Source organism: Diachasmimorpha longicaudata, chromosome 9 (genome assembly GCF_034640455.1).
Source record: "Diachasmimorpha longicaudata isolate KC_UGA_2023 chromosome 9, iyDiaLong2, whole genome shotgun sequence".
Lineage (NCBI taxonomy): Eukaryota > Metazoa > Arthropoda > Insecta > Hymenoptera > Braconidae > Diachasmimorpha > Diachasmimorpha longicaudata.
In genome coordinates this window covers 3,408,849-3,428,984 of record NC_087233.1, presented here as the reverse complement: position 1 = coordinate 3,428,984, position 20,136 = coordinate 3,408,849, and the positions used below count along the sequence as shown (strand labels likewise).

The 20,136-nt window shown below is 34.6% G+C and overlaps 1 protein-coding gene across 17 annotated transcripts; it reads right to left on the bottom strand.

Moving 5' to 3' along the window:
• Positions 1-30: 30 nt before the first annotated feature.
• Positions 31-19,342, bottom strand: LOC135165795 (protein retinal degeneration B). Of its 17 annotated transcripts, none has more exons than XR_010299571.1 (14): positions 12,946-13,490; positions 11,817-11,929; positions 11,252-11,728; positions 9,097-9,617; positions 8,829-9,004; positions 8,643-8,675; positions 7,642-8,497; positions 7,290-7,573; positions 6,997-7,149; positions 6,651-6,913; positions 5,709-6,580; positions 5,193-5,348; positions 3,590-3,772; positions 1,560-1,696 (listed from the first exon to the last, which is right to left on the bottom strand). XR_010299571.1 is itself a non-coding variant. In XM_064127449.1 (13 exons), the coding sequence occupies exons 3-13, from the start codon at positions 11,892-11,894 to the stop codon at positions 1,549-1,551; spliced, it is 3,861 nt and encodes a 1,286-aa protein (XP_063983519.1). In that variant the 5' UTR covers positions 11,895-11,929; positions 12,946-13,503; positions 19,201-19,342; the 3' UTR covers positions 31-1,548. The 17 variants fall into 17 exon arrangements, 10 of the variants coding, with proteins under 10 accessions (XP_063983519.1, XP_063983525.1, XP_063983521.1 ...); XR_010299573.1 differs by having other exon boundaries at positions 5,193-5,320; XR_010299572.1 differs by having other exon boundaries at positions 5,193-5,309.
• Between the last annotated feature and the right edge of the window lie 794 nt (positions 19,343-20,136).

Genomic DNA, 20,136 nt, shown 5'->3' with positions numbered 1-20,136 from the left:
AGAATAAAAATGAATAACTCAGTAAGAAAATTAACATCAATGATTCATTTATTTTTATATATTTTCGCTTGTTATCTTCACACATTTTTTTTGCACTTTTTATTCACTTTTATGTCGAAAGAATAAAATTTGACATTCAGGGATTAATCACACGCTAGATAAATCAACATGAGTCAACGATTTGTCCCCAAAAAATCGTGAATTAAATTTTAATTTGATAATTTTTACGGATAAAATTATTTCAATTCATGAATTTTTGGAGATTTATGATTTAGATAATTATCAATTACATGCGTATATTTACATATACACAACAAATTTCAACGTCGATCCATAGTATCAATGAATTCATCTCTCAATGATTGACTAACAAAAATATGACTTATTTTTAAAATAAATATATATCTATATTTCATATCTCTTATTACATAAAATATTTAACGACGTAAAATAGTTTGTTATTTATTTATACGTTGATCACTTCCATTTACAATTATCATACATATTACAACAATACAAACGGTCAATATGTATTCATTAATTTATATATTACTTGATAACATCATTCCAATCAATTATGAAGTTATTTGTCCGCGTGCGATGACTCAATTCAATTGTAAAATAGTATTCAAAAAGCATTAAAAAATGAATGTTCAATGAAAATAATTATTAATCTCATTTTTCTATTATTTTAAAAAATAAATCGTCCAGTATATTCAACATTAAAAATCATACAATACCCATTTGTTATTCCCATGCAGTTGTTTTCCTCAACATTCAGTAACAGCCTTGAACAATTAGTTTCCTGGTAACAATTAATTAATATTTTTAAGTGTTTTGTTAAATAATCAAGAGAGACGTTGACTCAAGTATGATTTCGATAAAATATATTATCGAGACCGGTAACTCGATGGAATGTCAAATAAATGAACTTAGTAATTTGGGGCATAATGAATCAACCATAAATTGCACTGAATGATTTTCCTATCAGTTGAGTATTTTTACATTTTTCTGACCCGAAATTTATTGCCGGTATAATTTCCAAAATGAGAAGAAGTTATTTCTAATCACATGATATATCCTGTAGCCCTAAAAACCTAATTTAAAAAGGCAATTGAAAGACATTTTTTGTCTTTAAATTTTGTTCGTTTTTTATACCAATGTGTGTTAAAGTGTTGATTAGAAATAACAGCCACCCCCTACTCCCATCCCCTCCCCCCAAATTTGTTTTTCCTTATTAACACACCAGAAATACTCGACAAGTTCGTATTTCCCTTCCTGATGAGTGAGAGAAAGGTATTTTCCACTCTAGAGTGGAAAATCTTTACGTTTTTCTTATTCATTTGGAAGTTAAATACAAACTTTCTTTTACTGACGAGTTAAAAAAATTCTTAACAATCGCAGACTTGTCACTGGAAAAAAAAGTCACTTCTTTTTGGAGCAATTGTTAATGTGCACTCAACTTTTTCTATAAATTTATGTTGTAACATGTTGTTAATGATTTTCCGGCTGCCGTGATTCGAAAAATGAACGGCAGCGAGCAAAACGTCATAATTTATCCGGTGCTGTTGATTTTGTTGGTGGTGCTGATCTCGGTGCACCATGTGGCCCAACACTCGTACTCCTCTCGAGGACCTCTGGTTTACCACCAAATGCCATCGGTTGCGAAATAGCGCGTTTTGTCGTTCTATAAGAACTGTAATTCAATTGATACTTTGATCGATTAATGAAAATTGGTGGAGATAATTAATTTTTATGGGAAATAAAAATGAAGAATGAGGGTTAACTCTAGACATGGAACTGTTGATTTATTGTTTTTTTTATGAAAATGAGAAAATTCAAGGAGATTTTCATCCGTTGAATTTGTTGAGTAATGTGAGGCATTGACAAAAGCAGCTGTGCATCATTGTTTATCGCTGTTGGGCTGTCAAATACTCTCAACACTCTCCCATAAATAACAACAAATAAAGCGTGGGTGGCATTGATGCTATTGAAGGGGAGATCGGAGCTTCAGAGGGTACCCGGGGCACGATGAGGTCCCCCAAAGTTATTCAAGATTTTGTAAAACCGTTTTTTCATTAATTATACCGGCGCAGTACCCGAAAAAAATACCTTCGCATTTATTTAAATATTTGTAACGCTGAGGAGCTCAAAAATAAAGAAATGAAAAATGAAAAAAATTGGATAGAACGAAAAAAATTTTTTAATTGGATAATATTAATTACATCAGTAGCGAAGTGGTAAACTATAATAAATTGGATTGAATTTTTCTTTAATTGAGCATTTATCTCCGAAACGCGAGATGTCATAAGAAAATGTCAAGAACCTTTTTCGTAGGAAATTTCATCAGCTGCAAAAAAGATCTGTTGACATTTTCTCCTTAATACACTCGTTTATGAGATAAATTCATAATTGTCGAAAATTTCGGGGTTCATTTATTATTGTTCAGCCCTTAGCTACTACAATAAATTCTGAATAAATTATCGTTAAATCTCGCAAATCATTGAAAACAATTTAGACATAAAAAAACATTCTAAGTGTATAAATAAATATACATGAGCAAAGAACACAAAATATTTTTTTTCATGGGTTCTGGGACCCCATTGGGCCTTAGATTGAATTATCAATACATTCGAATCTCTGTATTGATTGAAAACTCGTTTTTTTTATCATATTTCGAACAATTAAAACTCAAAAACGGGAAAAAATTGAATTGAGTCGAACAAAAGAGAGTTGGACATTATGGATAAACTTTAGGTAGCCCGTTATGCCCCGGCCTCCCCTACTGAAGTGTCACTGGAAGGCTGCAAATATTGTTTTGTTAATGAAAAAAATTCAATTCAATGAAGCAACGTTTAGATCCTGCAAATGCGTGAAATAACAAAATTCAAATTTTTTAATGAAAAATAAATATTCAATCTCCATTGGGAATTTCAGAATTTCCTGATTGTTATTCCACACAATTAGCGAGTCATTAAAGCAGAAAAATGTCAAAAGCACAAGCTGAAATGGCACAATGTCATCGTATCGAAGGTATTAATTATTTTAAGTGTTGAAACTGGGTGAACAATTGCATTTTTTGTTGCTCTGAGGGGAAATTCACAGCAACATTGTATCCATTGAGTGGGAAATTATCATTTTAAAGGGGCTATTTTTGTCAATTATCTCATTCACATCTATGTGCTGGTCGTGCATTGAAGACAATAGGACATTTTTGGAAGAAACGTTTAATATTAATTTCATTATCGTGCATAGCTTGCAGCACAGCAGAATTTTCTTCTTCATTCCTGCTTATTTCAAGGCTTTTTATTAATTTTTTTTTTTCATTTTTCGGGATTTGAGCTCTCATTTACATTCCCCTAGACACTGAAAGGAACAATCAATACATCTAGAAACCTAAATAATTTTAAGAAGATCCAAATTAGTGGTTAAAATAGCATTAGTTATTTGTGCAGAAAGGAATATTCATAGACAGTTCGTGAATATTGAATAATTTTTAAGACTGAGCAAGACATTTTTTTAATGGATCTCCTTAATGAAAAAAATAATTTCCACATTTCTTTCCATTTGTTGCAACGCGATAATTTACCTGCAAATCGATATTAATCCACGTTTTTTTTTTCGATATATTTTTTTTTATCTCAAAATTGTGATAAGACGAGGTTCATCAGGAAGCGAATGATTGATAATACTAAACAGTCTCGCCAACAGCCATTTACGATTATTATTTAAATCGATACACTAGACTCCGACATATCCTCATAGCAGGTACCTGTAATTAAATAATGTTTTTTTTTTCTATGTACATGACAAGCTATTCAACATACCTTCAACTAATTCAGGAGTTAGACTAGAATTATCGGAATGCTCTCAGTTCCGGTGGATTTTTTATTATTTGGAAAGGGGGTGGGGGGGTGAGGGGTTGCTACCACGTTCTCTTCTATTTATTATCTAGGAATAATGGTCCAGGTTTGTGTTGTGATAATGGGAGGCAAATCATTTGAGGGCCATTAGTATCTTGAATTTCATTTGTTTATATTCATTAGCAATCAAGTGACTGAAAATTTAGGGAAAGTTGAAACGCGCAATCTGGGGAAGATGGAGGAGAATATATGGTATTTTTGCAGAAAAACAATCCCTTAGCAATAAAAATTGGTCCCTTTTAAATGAACATTTATAGCATATTTAATACTTCCTATGGTCGATTAATTTTTTTAAATCAGTAGTTCATTTTTTAACACCTGGGGCATGCGTTGAAACATTAGTTATTCTACTGTTAATAATAAATGGAAAACAAATCATTTGCGAGAAAAAAGTACTTGTCATATTTTACTCAATGTCCTCGGTGCATTTTGTATGCAGTCATAAACAATTAAATTATCTTGATCTTGATACATTTTTCGTGAAATTGCTTGTGATTGTTCGAAAATAATAATAGTGTAGTCTTTATGTTCGATTGGTTCACTTCATCCTCAACCAAAATCCCTTTGAGAACAATTTTTTTAAACGAGAAGAACGTTATCTCAAAAAAATATGGAAACTCTTTTGATTCGTTAACAAAATGGTGTGAAGAGATATAAATATAAATGAATTTAGAAACGTTCTGTTCAATTAGAAAAAAATATATTATAAACTATTTAATCCGTAGTTTTGCACCGACTACGAAAATCATACGATTCATTAATAGTTATTTGCAAAGATATTCATTAATATTTGTGTGCCACATCGTTTTCCTTTTTTTTTGTTCACTTCGACTGAAGAACGTTCCCAATGGATGTTATTATTTTCGTAGAAGATGTGTTTCTTAATTTTTCACAAATTAATAAAGTTTCATGATACCTGGCTACATTTTCGCACTCCGTCTTGTGCAATCTTTTCATTTTTGCCCTAAGAACGCGCATTAAAATGACAATTTTCAATAATTTATTGTATTTAATATATCTAAGAATGTCCAAAAGCATTTTTTTTTAATTCCACTCCATTTTTATATCTCACCTAAACATTTTTAAAATGTGAATCTGGTTGTTTCAACTCCCATAAATTCAACAATGATTGATCGATAATTATGAACAAATACAAAATTCCAGAATCTAATGCTCATTCATATTTGAGTGCGTAAAAAAATTAAAATTATTCAAGTCTCTATATCAGGGAACAACAGAGAACGATAGAGACAGGTGATAGATAATTACCAATGTGAGTGATTTAATTGTAGGTAGATAATAGACGTGTGTTAGATGTGGGTAAGGTAGACTTTCCGCTTTAGATACACACTGTTGCGAGCTGGTGAGTTGACAGCTGTCTCGTTACTGGAACAGAGCTGATGCTCGTATTTTTCGCGTATTTTACTGAAAATTAATAGAGAAAAAAAAACCAAGGGATGCTACCCTAGTGACAAACAATTCTATCTCCGAATGAAAAATCATAGAGATGATGTACGATATTTCATGGACAATCAATGACACACGTAATCACAATGATCATCATGATAACTAGTAATCAGTATGTCAACTACGATTATTTAAAGTAAACGTCTAGAGAATCTACAACAGAAAATGAGAGATAGACGATATTTTTCTGGACGAATGAATGATCACTGTGAGGGAAAGAAAACATGGAAATAATTTCTTGATTAAATGAAACGAAAAATGAGAAAAAGCACTTTCAAGATAGCACGATGAAACATTGAAAACACTGAAGACAACTACCTTCTGCGTCTTAGGGATGAGTTGAGTCCAGGCAGACCAAATTGTCCTCTTGGTATCACCATTCGAGCATTTCCTTGAGCTGGCCTTGAGCCACCGTGTGATTGTAGCTGACTCAGATGAGCTGCATAACCCTCAACAAGAACAGTGCACAATGCCTGTTGTTTTTTCGATACTTTGCCAACAATAATAATCTGCTTTGGCTTCAAATTAATGGCCGTATACACAGTTATGTCTTTAGAGCTTCCATAAGCCTGATGAATAACAACACCATGATTCTCAACGAGATTATTGAGATAAGCTGCTTTGTGGCCAAGGGGATCAGTGGACAATCCATCGGCAAATGATACGAGACCATGTGGAAAATTGTGCTGTGATAACCAGGACACGACCTTTTGTTGCTGCATATCAGGACGTGCTGTTATGTAGATTATCAAGTACCCCAGTTCCTGCCAATGTCTAACTACATCAACAGCTCCTGCTCTCACTTTAGGATCTCTCCCAGTGACTGACATACTTGCTGTGAAGGAACCATCAATGCTGAACACAACGCATTCTGTGTTGGGAGGTATCACTGCCATGAAGAAATCAACAGACGTGTGATCACCTCGAACAACCATTTTAATGGGGTACAGTCCGAAGGAGAGGGCTTTATCATCGGGAATTCTGTACGTTATTCTTCCAGTCTTGTCTGTTATCTCGGTTGACAAGTATGTCCATTCACCAGCTGGTGCATTCTTCATCACGTGAATGTCGACCTTTTCTCCGGTGAGGGCTATCACATCAATGGGACTGTACATGAATCTGGCGATTAAAACCTGTGGTGTACCTTCTTTCACTATTACGTCATTTGCTCGATGATTGGCTGCAACATTCTACAATTACAATGGTTATTATTATTATTTAATTAAATAATGGGAAATGGTGATCATCTTGAACACGTACTTTGAGCTTAACTGATGTTCGTTTTCTATTCCATTTCTCTCTGGGCTGACCTGGACGGAAACAAGTGAGTTCTTTCTCCTCACCACCCAACATTGGCAGATCAAATCTGCCAATTTGCCTGAGAATAAAGGCAATGACATCGGAAGACTCCCAGTAACTGGCGTGAAATAAATGTGGTAGTGCATTTGTTGGAAAATTTGCAAGACCCTCGGGACAGTACAGGGCGTAATCAATTCTTTTGTTACCCCACCATTTCTGTGTCACTGAAAGAGATAATAATAGTTGTGAATAACAGTTGTCCCTGTGGTAATGCTTGTCACATTTTACATTATCATTGAATACTCACGTGATGAAACAGCCTGAAGAGGTACATTATCAATCAGGCCAGACATTGTACTCTGAATCGATATATCGGATAATCGACGGAGATGTTGAAGAGGCGTCGTCGGGGCATTCAATCCCTCCGCGAAGAGCTGGGGATTCGTTTGAATGGCTTCCACTAATCAAAGAAGATATTAATAATTGTTAGAGAGGTCGGAGATTGAACAAAAATCGTTGCTTCTATTTTTGAAAATTAGAGCGAGGACAGAAAATCATTGAGATTTTTTATAAAATTATTATGATAAAACTCGTTCTTACGTAAGTGATAAGGTTGTCCATTCCCTAGTGGATATTTCTGGTACCTGGCGACATTGACTGGAGGTAAAAGTGAACAACGTGCTGAGATAAGGGGCTCCAATCGTGCAGCAACAGGATCAGTTGGATGGAAGAGATTGTAGACTTGATTGACCATTGGCCTCTGTATATGACTTTTTTCACCAGTTGACGAGATCTTTCTGTAAGCGAGAACTAGGGCCAGGGGACTACCGAACATGAAGAATTCACTTATCTCAAATTCCAGTTTGCAGTGGCTGGAGTTGTCACTGGATAAAATCAAATGACGAAATTAATACGTAAACGCTCTCATAATCTTGAAAATATTCATAATTACCTTGTGGATGATGATCTTCTTCTTGGTGTTGGGGCAGACAAATGTCGGCCATCCTCAACACATCCATTCTCCCCTGTCTGATTGTCATTATCGAGAATACTGTTCTCACTTCCATGTCTCGATTGATACTGCCCTGTTCGACAGAGTGCGTCATACGCGAGAATTGAACCAACAGAATCACCAACGAAGGACACCTGTCCCGCAAATCCTTTTCCCTCGTCACTCCTGATGAACTCTTGATACACCTGATTAGCTCCGATCACCACCTTGGACACAGCCTCCTGATACTCAGGAGATGAACTAGCTAGCAATGGTATAGCTCCTATGGGAATTGTATCGTGAGTGACTTGGGGTGTGTCAGTGCAGCTTGGTGACACGTCAAATGAGTAAGGACTTAAGCTGGAGAGAATTCCTAGACCATCAGTGCATATTGACGGACAGGAGACAAATCTCACAGCAATGTGACCCACCATGCTTGGATAATGCTGTCTCATGACTGATTCAAATGCACCTCTGAATGTCGTTATGTCCGATTTTTTCGCTGTCAAGTCGACATTTGCATCTAAAACACTCCCAGCATGCATGACAATCAATAGAACTGTCATACGACATGGCTGATGTGTTGGTGAGTGACTTGGAGATGGTGGACAGGAGATGTCTATACTCGCTGACGTTTTCACTGGATGCAGTCTTTTGGGGTTACCCTCGCTTGTTACTCGTTGCAAATACGAATGAGAAAAAATACTGTCTTGGTATTTGTCTGAAGCAGGTGCTGTTGGTGACGTTGAGTCGTCCTTCTCAGCCAGAAGATCCATCGAACTCCATTTTGCTAGCGATGGATTGTCCCCAAAATCCTCTACAAAAACATCATTCAATTGTCAATAAACCGAAACCCAAGAATTTCCAGTGTAATGGCTTTGTCAAAGAGGTTCAATGTTAAATTACTGGATTAAGCTTTCTCCTTGAGCTATATGACTATGATTATCCTTTCTCTATCCTACCTCTTCGAATGATGGGTATGAGCATCCCAGCAGCTTTGAGTGTGCACAAAAACAATCATTCTAATAACAATGAAATGAAAATAAAATTTCAAATGAAAGAATATCACTCGATGCATGAAATTAAATTGCTTATTCATTCGAGAGTCTAATAATGTCGTGCAGTTTATTTAAAAAATTTTATTGTACCTTGACAATCGAAGAACTCATCCTCACTTCCTGATTCAGATTCACGAACAATACTCTCCATTCTCCAATTAGCTATTTGTATATCGAAGGATTTTGCTGAACTTGGGGATTGGATTGTTTGTGTTGTACGTTTCCAAGGTTTCTTGGCTTCTGATTTGTCTTCTGGTGCTTTCGAACTGTTGAAAAAATCGCTTGATATTGGCATGTGTCATAAGTCAATGGACAATACCCACGAGTCCAGAGAAAGTGATAATTACGAGATCATTACCTTGATTGTTGATGCTGAGTTGGTGAATCATCGGGTGTGGCATCACCCTCAGAACTCACATTAGTATTAATAATAGGAATGTCAGATGGTTTTCTGATGGACGGTGGACTCTGAGGATCTTCATTCTTTTCAATACTACCGAGTGCAGCAGCTAATGTCTTGGCAACATCGGTCTCCTGTGGTGTTGCAACAGAATTGCTCTTACTGTCATCATCGTAGTTTTCATCCTCGTAGGTCTCCACTGATTCACCTCTTTCAGCAGCTTCAAGGGCTGCCATTTTTTTCTTGAGTGCTTCTTGCGTTTGTCTCTCGATTTCTCGAATGTCCTCCATCGTCAGACCTATCCACTCGTCCTGCCAGGCCCATGCCTGTATGTGGGCCCTTACCATCGTTTTCCGGAGAGCTACATCGTGAATGAACTTTTCGAGCTTTGTTTGCATACCCCAATAACGAAACTCAACTCTGCATAATTTATAGGCACACATTAGTGCTTTCCCTGATGGCGTTGGTTGGCTCTTGCCCTTGAACAATGAAAGTTAAAGATAATTAGTGGTTGAAATACCTGGATGTTGATTTCATTATTTTCAGAATGGCTTCAAGAGAATATAATTAGTAGAGAGATCATTTTCATCGTCTTAAAAGGAGAGGAAATTGATCTTTTATTGGTAATAGGGTAGATTAGCACTTGGTGTGATTTCTTGGTTGTTGAAGGTAAATAATAGATTTTTTGAGTTAATCTCGAAGAAATTAATTCCTTATGTGTGGGAACATCGTTGCTTTTTAATTAACACAGCTCCTGTGAGATATAAAAATTATTTCCATGAATTTCCCTTTTAAATTTATGAAGCTACGTAATTTTGTTCTCCTTGTTGATCAATTTATTAAATCAATCTTGTTATGGAACAAAAATATCATGGAAAAATGAAGTTAATATATTGTTATTGTTATGTGATCGTAATTTGTAATGTGGGGGAGAAGATTGCACTTGTGTTGCACCTGATGGTGCACTACTGATTTTGAGTAAAATTAACTCACTCGGTGATCTTGTACTAAATCAAGATTTTAAATTTACATCAGTTTATCTTGTTGACTTACCTGAAGATTCGAAATCTAAGAGCAGTCAACTATTTCTCTTTACATGATTAAGGGGCTATTTTGAAGAATTTTTCATTATCGCACCTTCTCATCATTTCAAATTCATTATTAGAATTTAATGCTAATTTGTATAAAAGGTTCATCCTCTTGAAATCAGAACTGTTGTTCCTCTGGTTTGAATCACTTTTCACTATTTCCATTAAATTAGGAGTAGCTGTTAATTGCTTAATGGCATTTAATTCTAATTTGAGTAGAGGTAGATTTATATGAAGATTTTCATTCCTTCGTATTTAAAATGAAGCCCCAAAGAAAGTAAAGAATTCTGGAAAGAATTCTTCTTTAATATCGAGAAAAAACGAATGTCTTTGTATAAATTAGAATTTAATTCCCGTAAACAATTAAAAGGTTCTTCTAAGTTAATCAACACAGTCAATCCTCATTCATATAACAAAAACATCATCTCTGCCTGCAGAAAGAGTACATGATCCATCATATAATCATCATCATCATTATATGATGATTAAGTGACCATCTTGAACGAACCCTAATTTCTCATCCACTAAAATTTAAATTTTTGAAATTTCTATTTGCCCATCATTTCATACAATCTGTCAATATTTGATAACAAATGTGGATGATATCATAATTTCATTTGTCTGCAGTACTTTCACACTCTAGTTAAAATAATTTCCCTGTTATTTTTATTCCGTAACAATCTTAACTACTTTTCCCTACGTTTTATCATCAATTATCAAAGGTATTCAAGGTATCGTGAAGCACCTCATTTAAAAGGCATCGAGCCTCATCAACCCTTGGCATTACCCAGGGTCTGCGACGGGGAGGCAGTTGGTAGGAACCTCACAAAGGTCATACCACCGCGAACCCCCCTTCAATTCATTTCACCTAATTGAGCCCGACTCAATTCTACTATTTATTCCAATTAGAACTGACGATGAACAACGAAATAGGGCAGTTGCAACCGAAAAATTTCGTGGAGTTACTGTAAGTGCTCGTTACCGATAGAAATTAATTAGTAAATTTGTTATTGACAATTGATTACCTTGACATCTGACCAGTAATCCTCGAGCCATGTCTCGCCCAGGGGACCTCGACCACTTTTATCCGAAACATATAACTTTGGATCCTCTTCTTTTACGTAATCAGCACCAACCAACTGATCCTTGACAATATCAATGATATCAACAATTCTATTACGTAAGTCACTTCCAGTGAGTTTGAAGACATTTTCTTGGTGTCCCTTGTCGGGATAATAGTAGGTTTCAATCTCAACAGAGAATTTTTCAACGAATGGACACGTGTAACGTGTTTTGGTGTAGGGATAAGCATTCCAGGCTTCTTCTTTGGTGGTTAGGGCTGATTTTGGTAACAGGCTTTTGAACCAACCGGGTAGATGAGAACCGACGTGATAAATTTTGTGAGTGTACTGCCCATTACCACCAGGACCATCTGTATAGGGCTTGTTCTCGATTATCTCAACACCACTACCCACTCCTTTGCTTTCTTCTCGAGATTTTTTCTGAATATAAAATCGATTTTTAGTGATTTTGATGGGCTTGATGGGTAGAGATCCAAGAAGTTGATGATTTATCTTTTGTTATATTTACCGCTATCATGTACAACTGAGCTATTCTGTATTCCTCCACCGTCAGTGGCAGTGGTATCCTGTACTCCTTGATCAGCATCTTGGCTGTCGATCAGATCTGCAGTAGAATCATCTCTGCAATTTCAGTTATAAAAATCAATTTCAGGTACTTTAAGTCGTAATCAACTGGACATTGATTAATAAAATTGATTTTGTCGAGAGAAATTTCATTTGGGTGAATTGTTATGAGGTTGGAGGTGATTATTTTGTGGTTGGAAATTTTTAAACAAAAGTGATTCTATAGTGAACATCAGTTATTTCTTCTCTGCGATTGATTTGTTTGAAAGATATTGAACTTCTGTAGAATTGAAGTTTCTTTCAGTTATCGGAATAACAAGAATAGCCGATTTTTTGTCAATTACAAGTTTTATTTTTCTGGTAATTTTCTGGTGCACTTGAGAAATAATAATTATTTTTATGGGTCAATGCGTGATATACTAATTAACAGGTTTCTACGTTGTAAAAAAATTAAATTATAATTGAATGGAGAAATTCATATGGTGAATCAGAGAGGATATTACGTAGAAAAAAAGACTGCGAGGTATCGTCAAATTAGGAGAAGTTTATATTTCTTCCCCAAAACAACAAAATATTCATTTACAATAACGAAATCACAGATAACGATAATTATACTCAAATTTAGATATTACAAAATTCGTTTAATGTAATGTATGAGAAGCTCAATTCAATGATTATCATCATTCCAAGAAACAACAATTAAATTACTCATCGAAGTATTTATTTCATTACCACAAACGTTTAATCAATTCACGAAAGTAAAAAAATTCTCCCCTGGACATCATATTAAGTTAAAACAATTAACTTTGTCATTCTTGTGTTCACAACATATGACTTGACTTCAAGACCTGTTTTATTTCATTCAAATAAATATAACTCCATAAGACCTCCTCCTCACGTATTTCCAATTAATTAAATAATTGATACTCATCTCACCAAAAAAACATCTCAATAAAATAATTTTTTCGACCACTCTGCACCATATGAAATGAAAGTCACTTCTATTCATTAAAATTTCTATTTAATTTAAAAAAGAAGACCTACAACTTCTGTCCCAGAAAAAAATATCTCACCTTGTCCCTAAACCGTTGAATTACCCCCGCCCTCTGGATAAATCCCAGTTATCAGTGGTTACTTTATAAAATTTCAAACAACTGTCAACACTGAAATTACAATTTTTCTTGATTAATCACAGGGCTCATTAGATCACAGACATTTATCTTCACTTGGATAATCCCACATTGTCGGACTTCACGTCAGCGAAGTACTGAAAGTGCCATCACCACCATCACTATTTTTCTAATATTTTTTTCTTTTAAAACAAAAAAACCTTACGCCTGCGCTGATGAAATCCCCACTGCGTTTTTTTTTTTCAATTTAATGACTGGATGACAAACTACGTAGTTGGAATTGTTGAATGGCTCATTAGCCCAGTGTTTTCTTCAGGAAAAAATGAGGGTCGTGGAGTTGCTGAGACAGTGGAGGAGGTTTAATGCCCACCGGCAGTTGGGTACACAGTGGGTTACTATCATCCCCGATGATACTTCTAGGCTCAAACTATTCCGAATATTGATCGTTGTACGTGGAGACGAGGCGCGCAGATGCACGTTATATCAAGGTGTCGCCAGGTACTGCACTCAACAAATGGTAAACAAATGATGAATAAATACTTTGGATAATATTATTAATGTCCCGACAGACTGGGACATCATTGATTGACAAGGACATTATTTTGGTCCAGCTCTTCAGAGATGAAAGCTCACGGGAATTGTTCAGGCGTCAACAGGGAACGAAGGGACCAGAGATTGACAGTCTAATATTTATTCGCAGTGGAGTACATGATTTATTGGTGATGGGATTTTTTTTTTTTAATTTGAGTCGAAGGGATCCGGGACCTCGTAGCCATCGGGAGGAATTGGGTTGCGCTCGGGATTGTGGAATAATCCGTGGTTACCATCGCCCCAGGGAAAACGCTTTATTCGGATAATTAATTATTTTATTTGGGTGATTTATATGGGGGTGGGGGTGTGACGTTTGTCTTTAAATTTTTTCGTGAGGGGAAATCAATATGACGTCTTCCATCGTTGTCATTTTGAGTCTTTTCTTCCGTATTTTTGATATTTTTTTTTTTGTATTTTTGGTTTTTCATTATTTAGAGTTCGCTGTTTGCGGTATTTGATGAATGTGATGTTAATGATGAGGATAAAGTGTTATAAGAGAGTACAGAATGTTGATGGGAAGGAGACATTGGAGGAGAAGGTAAAATTGTAAAAGTGGGGTCCATTAAATAAATTTTATTCTATTTTTATAATTTTCTCAAATTGTTTTTTAACATTGAAGGAAATAATTTGAAAGTAAAGGAAATCAAAGGAAGGAATGGACCAATTGTCAGTAAAGATTTCAAAATAATAATCCCAAAAGAATTTAGTAGTAAAGTGGGAAATCGAGACAAGAGAACTCATATCTGAGTTGAGTTTTTGAGTGATATCTCCGGATCTAAGAGAGATAACGCAATTTTTGTTATCACATTTATTAAAGGATTCAGTTTGCTCCACAAAAAAGGTCCTGAAGAAAATTTTTCTATCTCTACTAGATTCCGAGATATTCACCGATAACTGAACGATAGTCGAAAGTGATTTATCTCGTTTTACCACTTCGCTACTCAATTGGAGGTGGAGAACAATTACCGGTGATAATGAAAAAATAGAGCTGCGGGAAAAGTTTCAGTAAAAATTCCGAAACTCAGAGTTCACTCTCACCGATTACGGAATCGACTGGGTAATTTTACGTGACCGTATCATAATTTTTCACGCCTTTTCACGTAAAAATGACGGAACGTCCACGAAAAATTACGTTAAATTTCCTACAAAATTACTTTCTTCTGGAATTTCGGAAATTTTTACTGATTATTTTCGGTTTTGGGGGATTACGGAATCAACTGGAAAACTTTACGTGATGGCATCATAATTATTCAAATAAAAATGACGGAAAGTTCAGGCAAAGTCCGTGAAAATTCCGTCAAATTTCGTACAGTCGACATTTTCCTCCAGAAAACATCCGTAATTTTTATTAAATATTAGGTTTTGGAAGAAGTGCACTTAGTGATTACAATTTACATAATTAATGTTGTAGCCATTGAGCAACTGCAGGCTCTCTCACATTGACTATAATCCCAGAGAATTAATTATTCAATTCCATATTAATTCAAAGGAATACCTTAGTCCTCTTGTACATGTACTCCATAGGTTTGTATGGAGGTCTTGGTCGTTGGTGCTCCTTTTCAAGATTAATCATGGTTATCGTTATCATAATCAGAATGCCAGGAAGAGCTCCAAACAGAGTAGCAAATTTCCAGAATTTTACTTTAGCGTCGAGTGCTAATTGAAGTTGGTTGATTGAACGTAATTAATTGCAATACCGAAGATCGATTTTTGGGTGAATAATTTGATGGGATTTTGGATGGGAAAGTACCGTCAGTGGTCGGACAAATTGGTGAGGGTGGTGGTGGCCGGGGACAGGTTGGCTCCTTTGGGGGACAAGGACACGGCGGTGGGCATTGTGTCTCGCAGGAATTTTTATCTCTAAATCCTCTGGTTTGAAAATTCTTAAAATATTTCGACGACGACCACAGTTTCATTCTCATCATAATTCCGATAATCCGTTAATTGTTAAGTACCTGTAACTGCTATTTAATTCGATGCAGTGGGTGATGATGAGATTTTACATTTTTCCAAATTTAAGGAGAAATACTTCATCTGTTTATTTATTTTCATTTTGTTATTTTACTGAAGTGAAGTCAGGGATATTGCGAGACCTTCGAAGTGTCGGGTTCGACAGATACAGAGGGAATGGCGATAGGGAAAATAGTAGCAGGAAGCCTGCTAAATGTTTGTTTATTTCTATTTGTGGAATTTTATGCCAGTCACTACAGGCCAATGTTCTATTTTTAATGTAATATTTAGGAAAATATAAATAAACACGTAAAGTCCTTTTTTAGTTTTTTAAAAATGTATATCCATTGGTATTATGTATTAAAAATGTAAATAATTGGCTCGAGGTGTTCGGGCAATGATCAGTCACAAGTCCTCGCAAGAGCTTGCAACAAATTTCGTTAACAATATAAAAAGTAATATTTAATAAAACATCATCTCGTTGGGGCCAAGAATTTAAAAAACACGATTCATTATTTTGTTGATAGCTAGATGAATCGACAAGTAATCATCTAATTTTTTCTATTTATAACGAAATTTGTTGCAATCTCTCGCACGAATTTGGAACAAATTTTTCGTTAAAAATATAAAAATGGGTAGTTAATAAAATACTGTTTTTCTGGAGCCAAAAACTTAAAAAACACGAGTGATTACATTGTTTATAACTCGATGAATCGACAACAAATCATCCAATTTTTTTCTATTTATAACGAAATTTGTTGCAATCTCTCGCACGAGTTTGCAACAAATTTTTCGTTAAAAATATAAAACTGGATATTTAATAAAATTCTCTCCGTTTCGGTGAAGAAGCTAAAAAGACAACCGATTATGTTATTTATAGCTATTGAGGAAAATGTCAGGTCTCCATATTTTTTCCAAAAGATATCATAAATGTCAGAATTTTGATCCACCAAAGGGTACAATTGACTTTGCCTTGCGCGTCAACCTTTGACATTTCATCGAGTGGATCGAAGCGAGGAGTGATAGCAGCTCCCTATTTAATCGTCTCCTAATCAAACGTTCCTCAATCCTAAAATCAGACGACTGGGCCTATCTCCCTTCAGCATGTCATAAAAGGAGAATAATTTTAAAAAATTGTTATTATAGTCTGGAGGGAGTTGCATAAAGGTCGTGCAAGTTCTCTCGGGGCTTTTAGCTAGATCGATTTCCCCTGGAACTTGGTTCTTCTCTACTCTCGCCTTTCCGTAGGGTAGAAAGACTGACGCAATTCATGACGTCATTACGAAGGAAAGAGGCAGAGAGACAGTGTTTCGTGACGTAAACTCCTCGCAAAATTTTTTTTCTCCATTTTGCGGAGGACAAAATCGTTGGATAGTGGAAAGATAAAAGGACATGACAACTTTCTTGTATCGTATCAGAAAAATGTTAGAATGATGATAGAAGAGTTTTTTTTATAAAAAAAAAAACATTTGATGGAGGAGAACTATTTTTAAAAACGTCAGGCTGTTCTGATGTTAAAAAACGGGTTATCTAGAATTTATTACTAGTGAGGGATAGACAACAAATAAATAAATCGCTCAGTTTATAATCTGTGGGATTATAATGTTGATGATTTGGCGGTGAGAATACCAACGGAATTTTAAAGTAAATTTTCATCCCGACGTAAAGAAAAAACAAACAGTTCAGACACTATCTCGTGTCTTATCAGTCATATCTGTCCTGCATTACGCTGATAGAAAAAATCATTTTTATTGAGAAATTTTTTCTTAAGTATCAATTACTAGAACTAATTTGAAATACATAAGACTTTAAGGGGAATCTAAATAATTCCTCTGCGAGTTATAGTTATTTGAATCAAGTAAAACAGGTCTTTGAGTCAAGTCATATGTATTCACCACGAGAATGAAAAAGTTGATGTTTTTTAACTTAATATTATCTCCAGCTGACAAGTTTTTCACTTGAGTGAATTGATAAAAAGTTTGTACTCATGAAATAAATACTTCGATGAGTAAATTAATTGTTGGTTCTTGGAATGATGACAATCATTGAATTGAGCTTCTCATGCATTACATTGAACGAATTTTGTAATATCCAAATTTGTGGATAATTGTCGTTATCAGTGATTCTGTTATTGCAAATGAATGTTGTTGTTCTGCAGGAGAAATATAAACTTCTCCCAACACGACGATATCTCATCACAATTAAAGTTTTTTTGGCACGTTAAAATATCCTCTCTGATTCACCATATGAAATTCCCCTCTCAATTATTATTTAATTGACAAAAACGTATAAATGAGTTAATCACTATAATCACGTATTGAATGATAATAATAATTTTGGTTCGCACGTGCACCAAAGAATTACCGGAAAAACTAAAACTTGAGATCGACAAGAAACAAAATATTCTTGGAAAGTTTAATAGATAATTGTAATTAATTTTATAATCACTTTCCTTCGAAAATTTTTAACCCAACGCGGCCCCATCGGGCGTTTTGCCCGCGTATTTTATGGTACGTGTCGAAAGAACAAGGAGCATGAAATTGTTGTTAGACAAACAATTAAGAATTAGTTGTTCACGAAATTACACAGCCGAAAAAAAATTACATGTCTTGATTTTAAAAAACATATTCTACAGTTTTCAATTTTTCTACTGAATTTAAAAATATTATGCAATCATTACATTATACAAATCAAATTTCATAATAATAATAATTATATACCAGCGTGTTGCAAGTAGTGGACACAACAATTTGAGTATAATGTTATTTGAAATATGATTATTGCCAAAAAGCATTGAAAATTAAAATTTGAATTGATATTTTAATTATCTGGGGCCTTCAATCCATATTTTCTGTGACGTTAACAAAAGAGAAAAAGATAAATAAATCATAAAATGTATATATAGTATATAAATAATATATGATACATAAATTTAATTCAATTAAATTGAATTACACATTCAATCTACATTTATATTATATATATATACATACATATATATCTATTATATCTTGACATTTAATTTTTTTTGGAAAAGGTAATACATTATATACTTTAACAAAATAAAACGGTGCCACAAAATCTCACGTCAGTTTTGCAATAAAAAAAAATCGTTGGTCCAACGATTATTTCTCAATTCCCTCGATAAAATCAATTCTTTCTATCACTGTAAATATCAAATCCAAGAATTTCTACTATTTAATAGAGTAACTCACCAAGTGAAGCTACACCGATTGTGTACATCTAAATATACGAAGAGTTTACAGAAGCATGAAACATGAACATTGTAAACACGTGGATTACGTTTTAAATTTAGTACACCGCTTCTCCACCTTTAAATCCGAATGTACTTGGCTGAGTGTCAAGGACGTGTTGAGAAATGAAAAAAACGTGACAGAAGCCGGTCTAATTACTATAAAATACCGCTCATACCATCCCCTATCGATAATCTTCAACCGGTAATTTCTGGTATCATTTCCGCAGTGAGAATCGATGTGAAATATTTTAGAAGAAAAAAAAAAATTCTTGAACTGTGTAAAGTCCATTTGGACCTTTCCATTAAGTCAGACCGTCATTTATCGAGCGTTGTACATGATAATAGGAGAGATTCAATGTAGTTATGCTCAAATCACAAATTCAAAACACCGGAATACGCACCAATTGCTGATGATTTCATTGGACACTTCCTCTTGATTGTTTTTAATGACAAACACAGTGTTATTATCACATTGCTATGACTGCACGTTCATCCAAACAACGTTAGCCTCCAGTGGTATGTGAGTATTTCAGTGCAGACGAGACATTGGGAAATGTAATATATATCTATATATATATATGTACATATATACATACACACATGTATCCATATCTACATATATATATGTATTCGTACGCCTCCGCATATCGTACCTCGTGTGAGTAGTAAATGTTGGTAAAGTAGATTACCATTTATTAATTATCCCTTGACCATTACGATATTTATTTATCATTAATTAACGTAATTAACAAGTTTGCTGATCTCCATTAAACATTATCAAGTGTAAAAAATGATGAAATTTAGAAAAAAAGTTTTACGAAATTATTGAGAATTTTTTTTTTTATTATTCGTATAAAAACTGCATTACTTTTTTCATTTACATTAATTATTTATAGCTATGGAATTTATATATATACACATATATACATATATATATGTACATATGTCCGGAAGTGAAAGAAGGGGGATTATTTATATATTTTTACCGCTTGTGCAGACGTTGAATTGATAGTGACATCAAAGAAAAAAAAATCTAATCTGTTTAATTACATTAATTTCAACGGGGGGAGGGGGAGGTCTTGAATGACCTTTAACATGTTCCATTGATTGTTTGGGGAATGAAAAAAAAATTTTCAAACTCTCGTTTCCGCGCGTTGTTCAAGTTTTGTTTCTCGAATTTAAATATTCAATTGTTAATAATAAAAAAGTGAGGTGCATAGGCGGAGTATTTATTATCTCCTGAAGAGGTCACCACCCACCAACACCTGTACGTATTATCAGGTGCTAACTTTGATGTCGCCGATATCAAACAGGGGACAAGTACCCCTGAACTCCCC

Coding starts and splice junctions, on each gene's coding strand:
- LOC135165795 (XM_064127449.1), bottom strand. CDS start 11,894: ATGCTGATCAAGGAGTACAGGATACCACTGCCACTGACGGTGGAGGAA. Junction 9,618..11,251: donor ATTACTGGTCAGATGTCAAG/GTAATCAATTGT, acceptor TCATTGTTCAAG/GGCAAGAGCCAACCAACGCC. Junction 1,697..5,708: donor TCATCCCTAAGACGCAGAAG/GTAGTTGTCTTC, acceptor ATTGAATTACAG/TTCTTATAGAACGACAAAAC.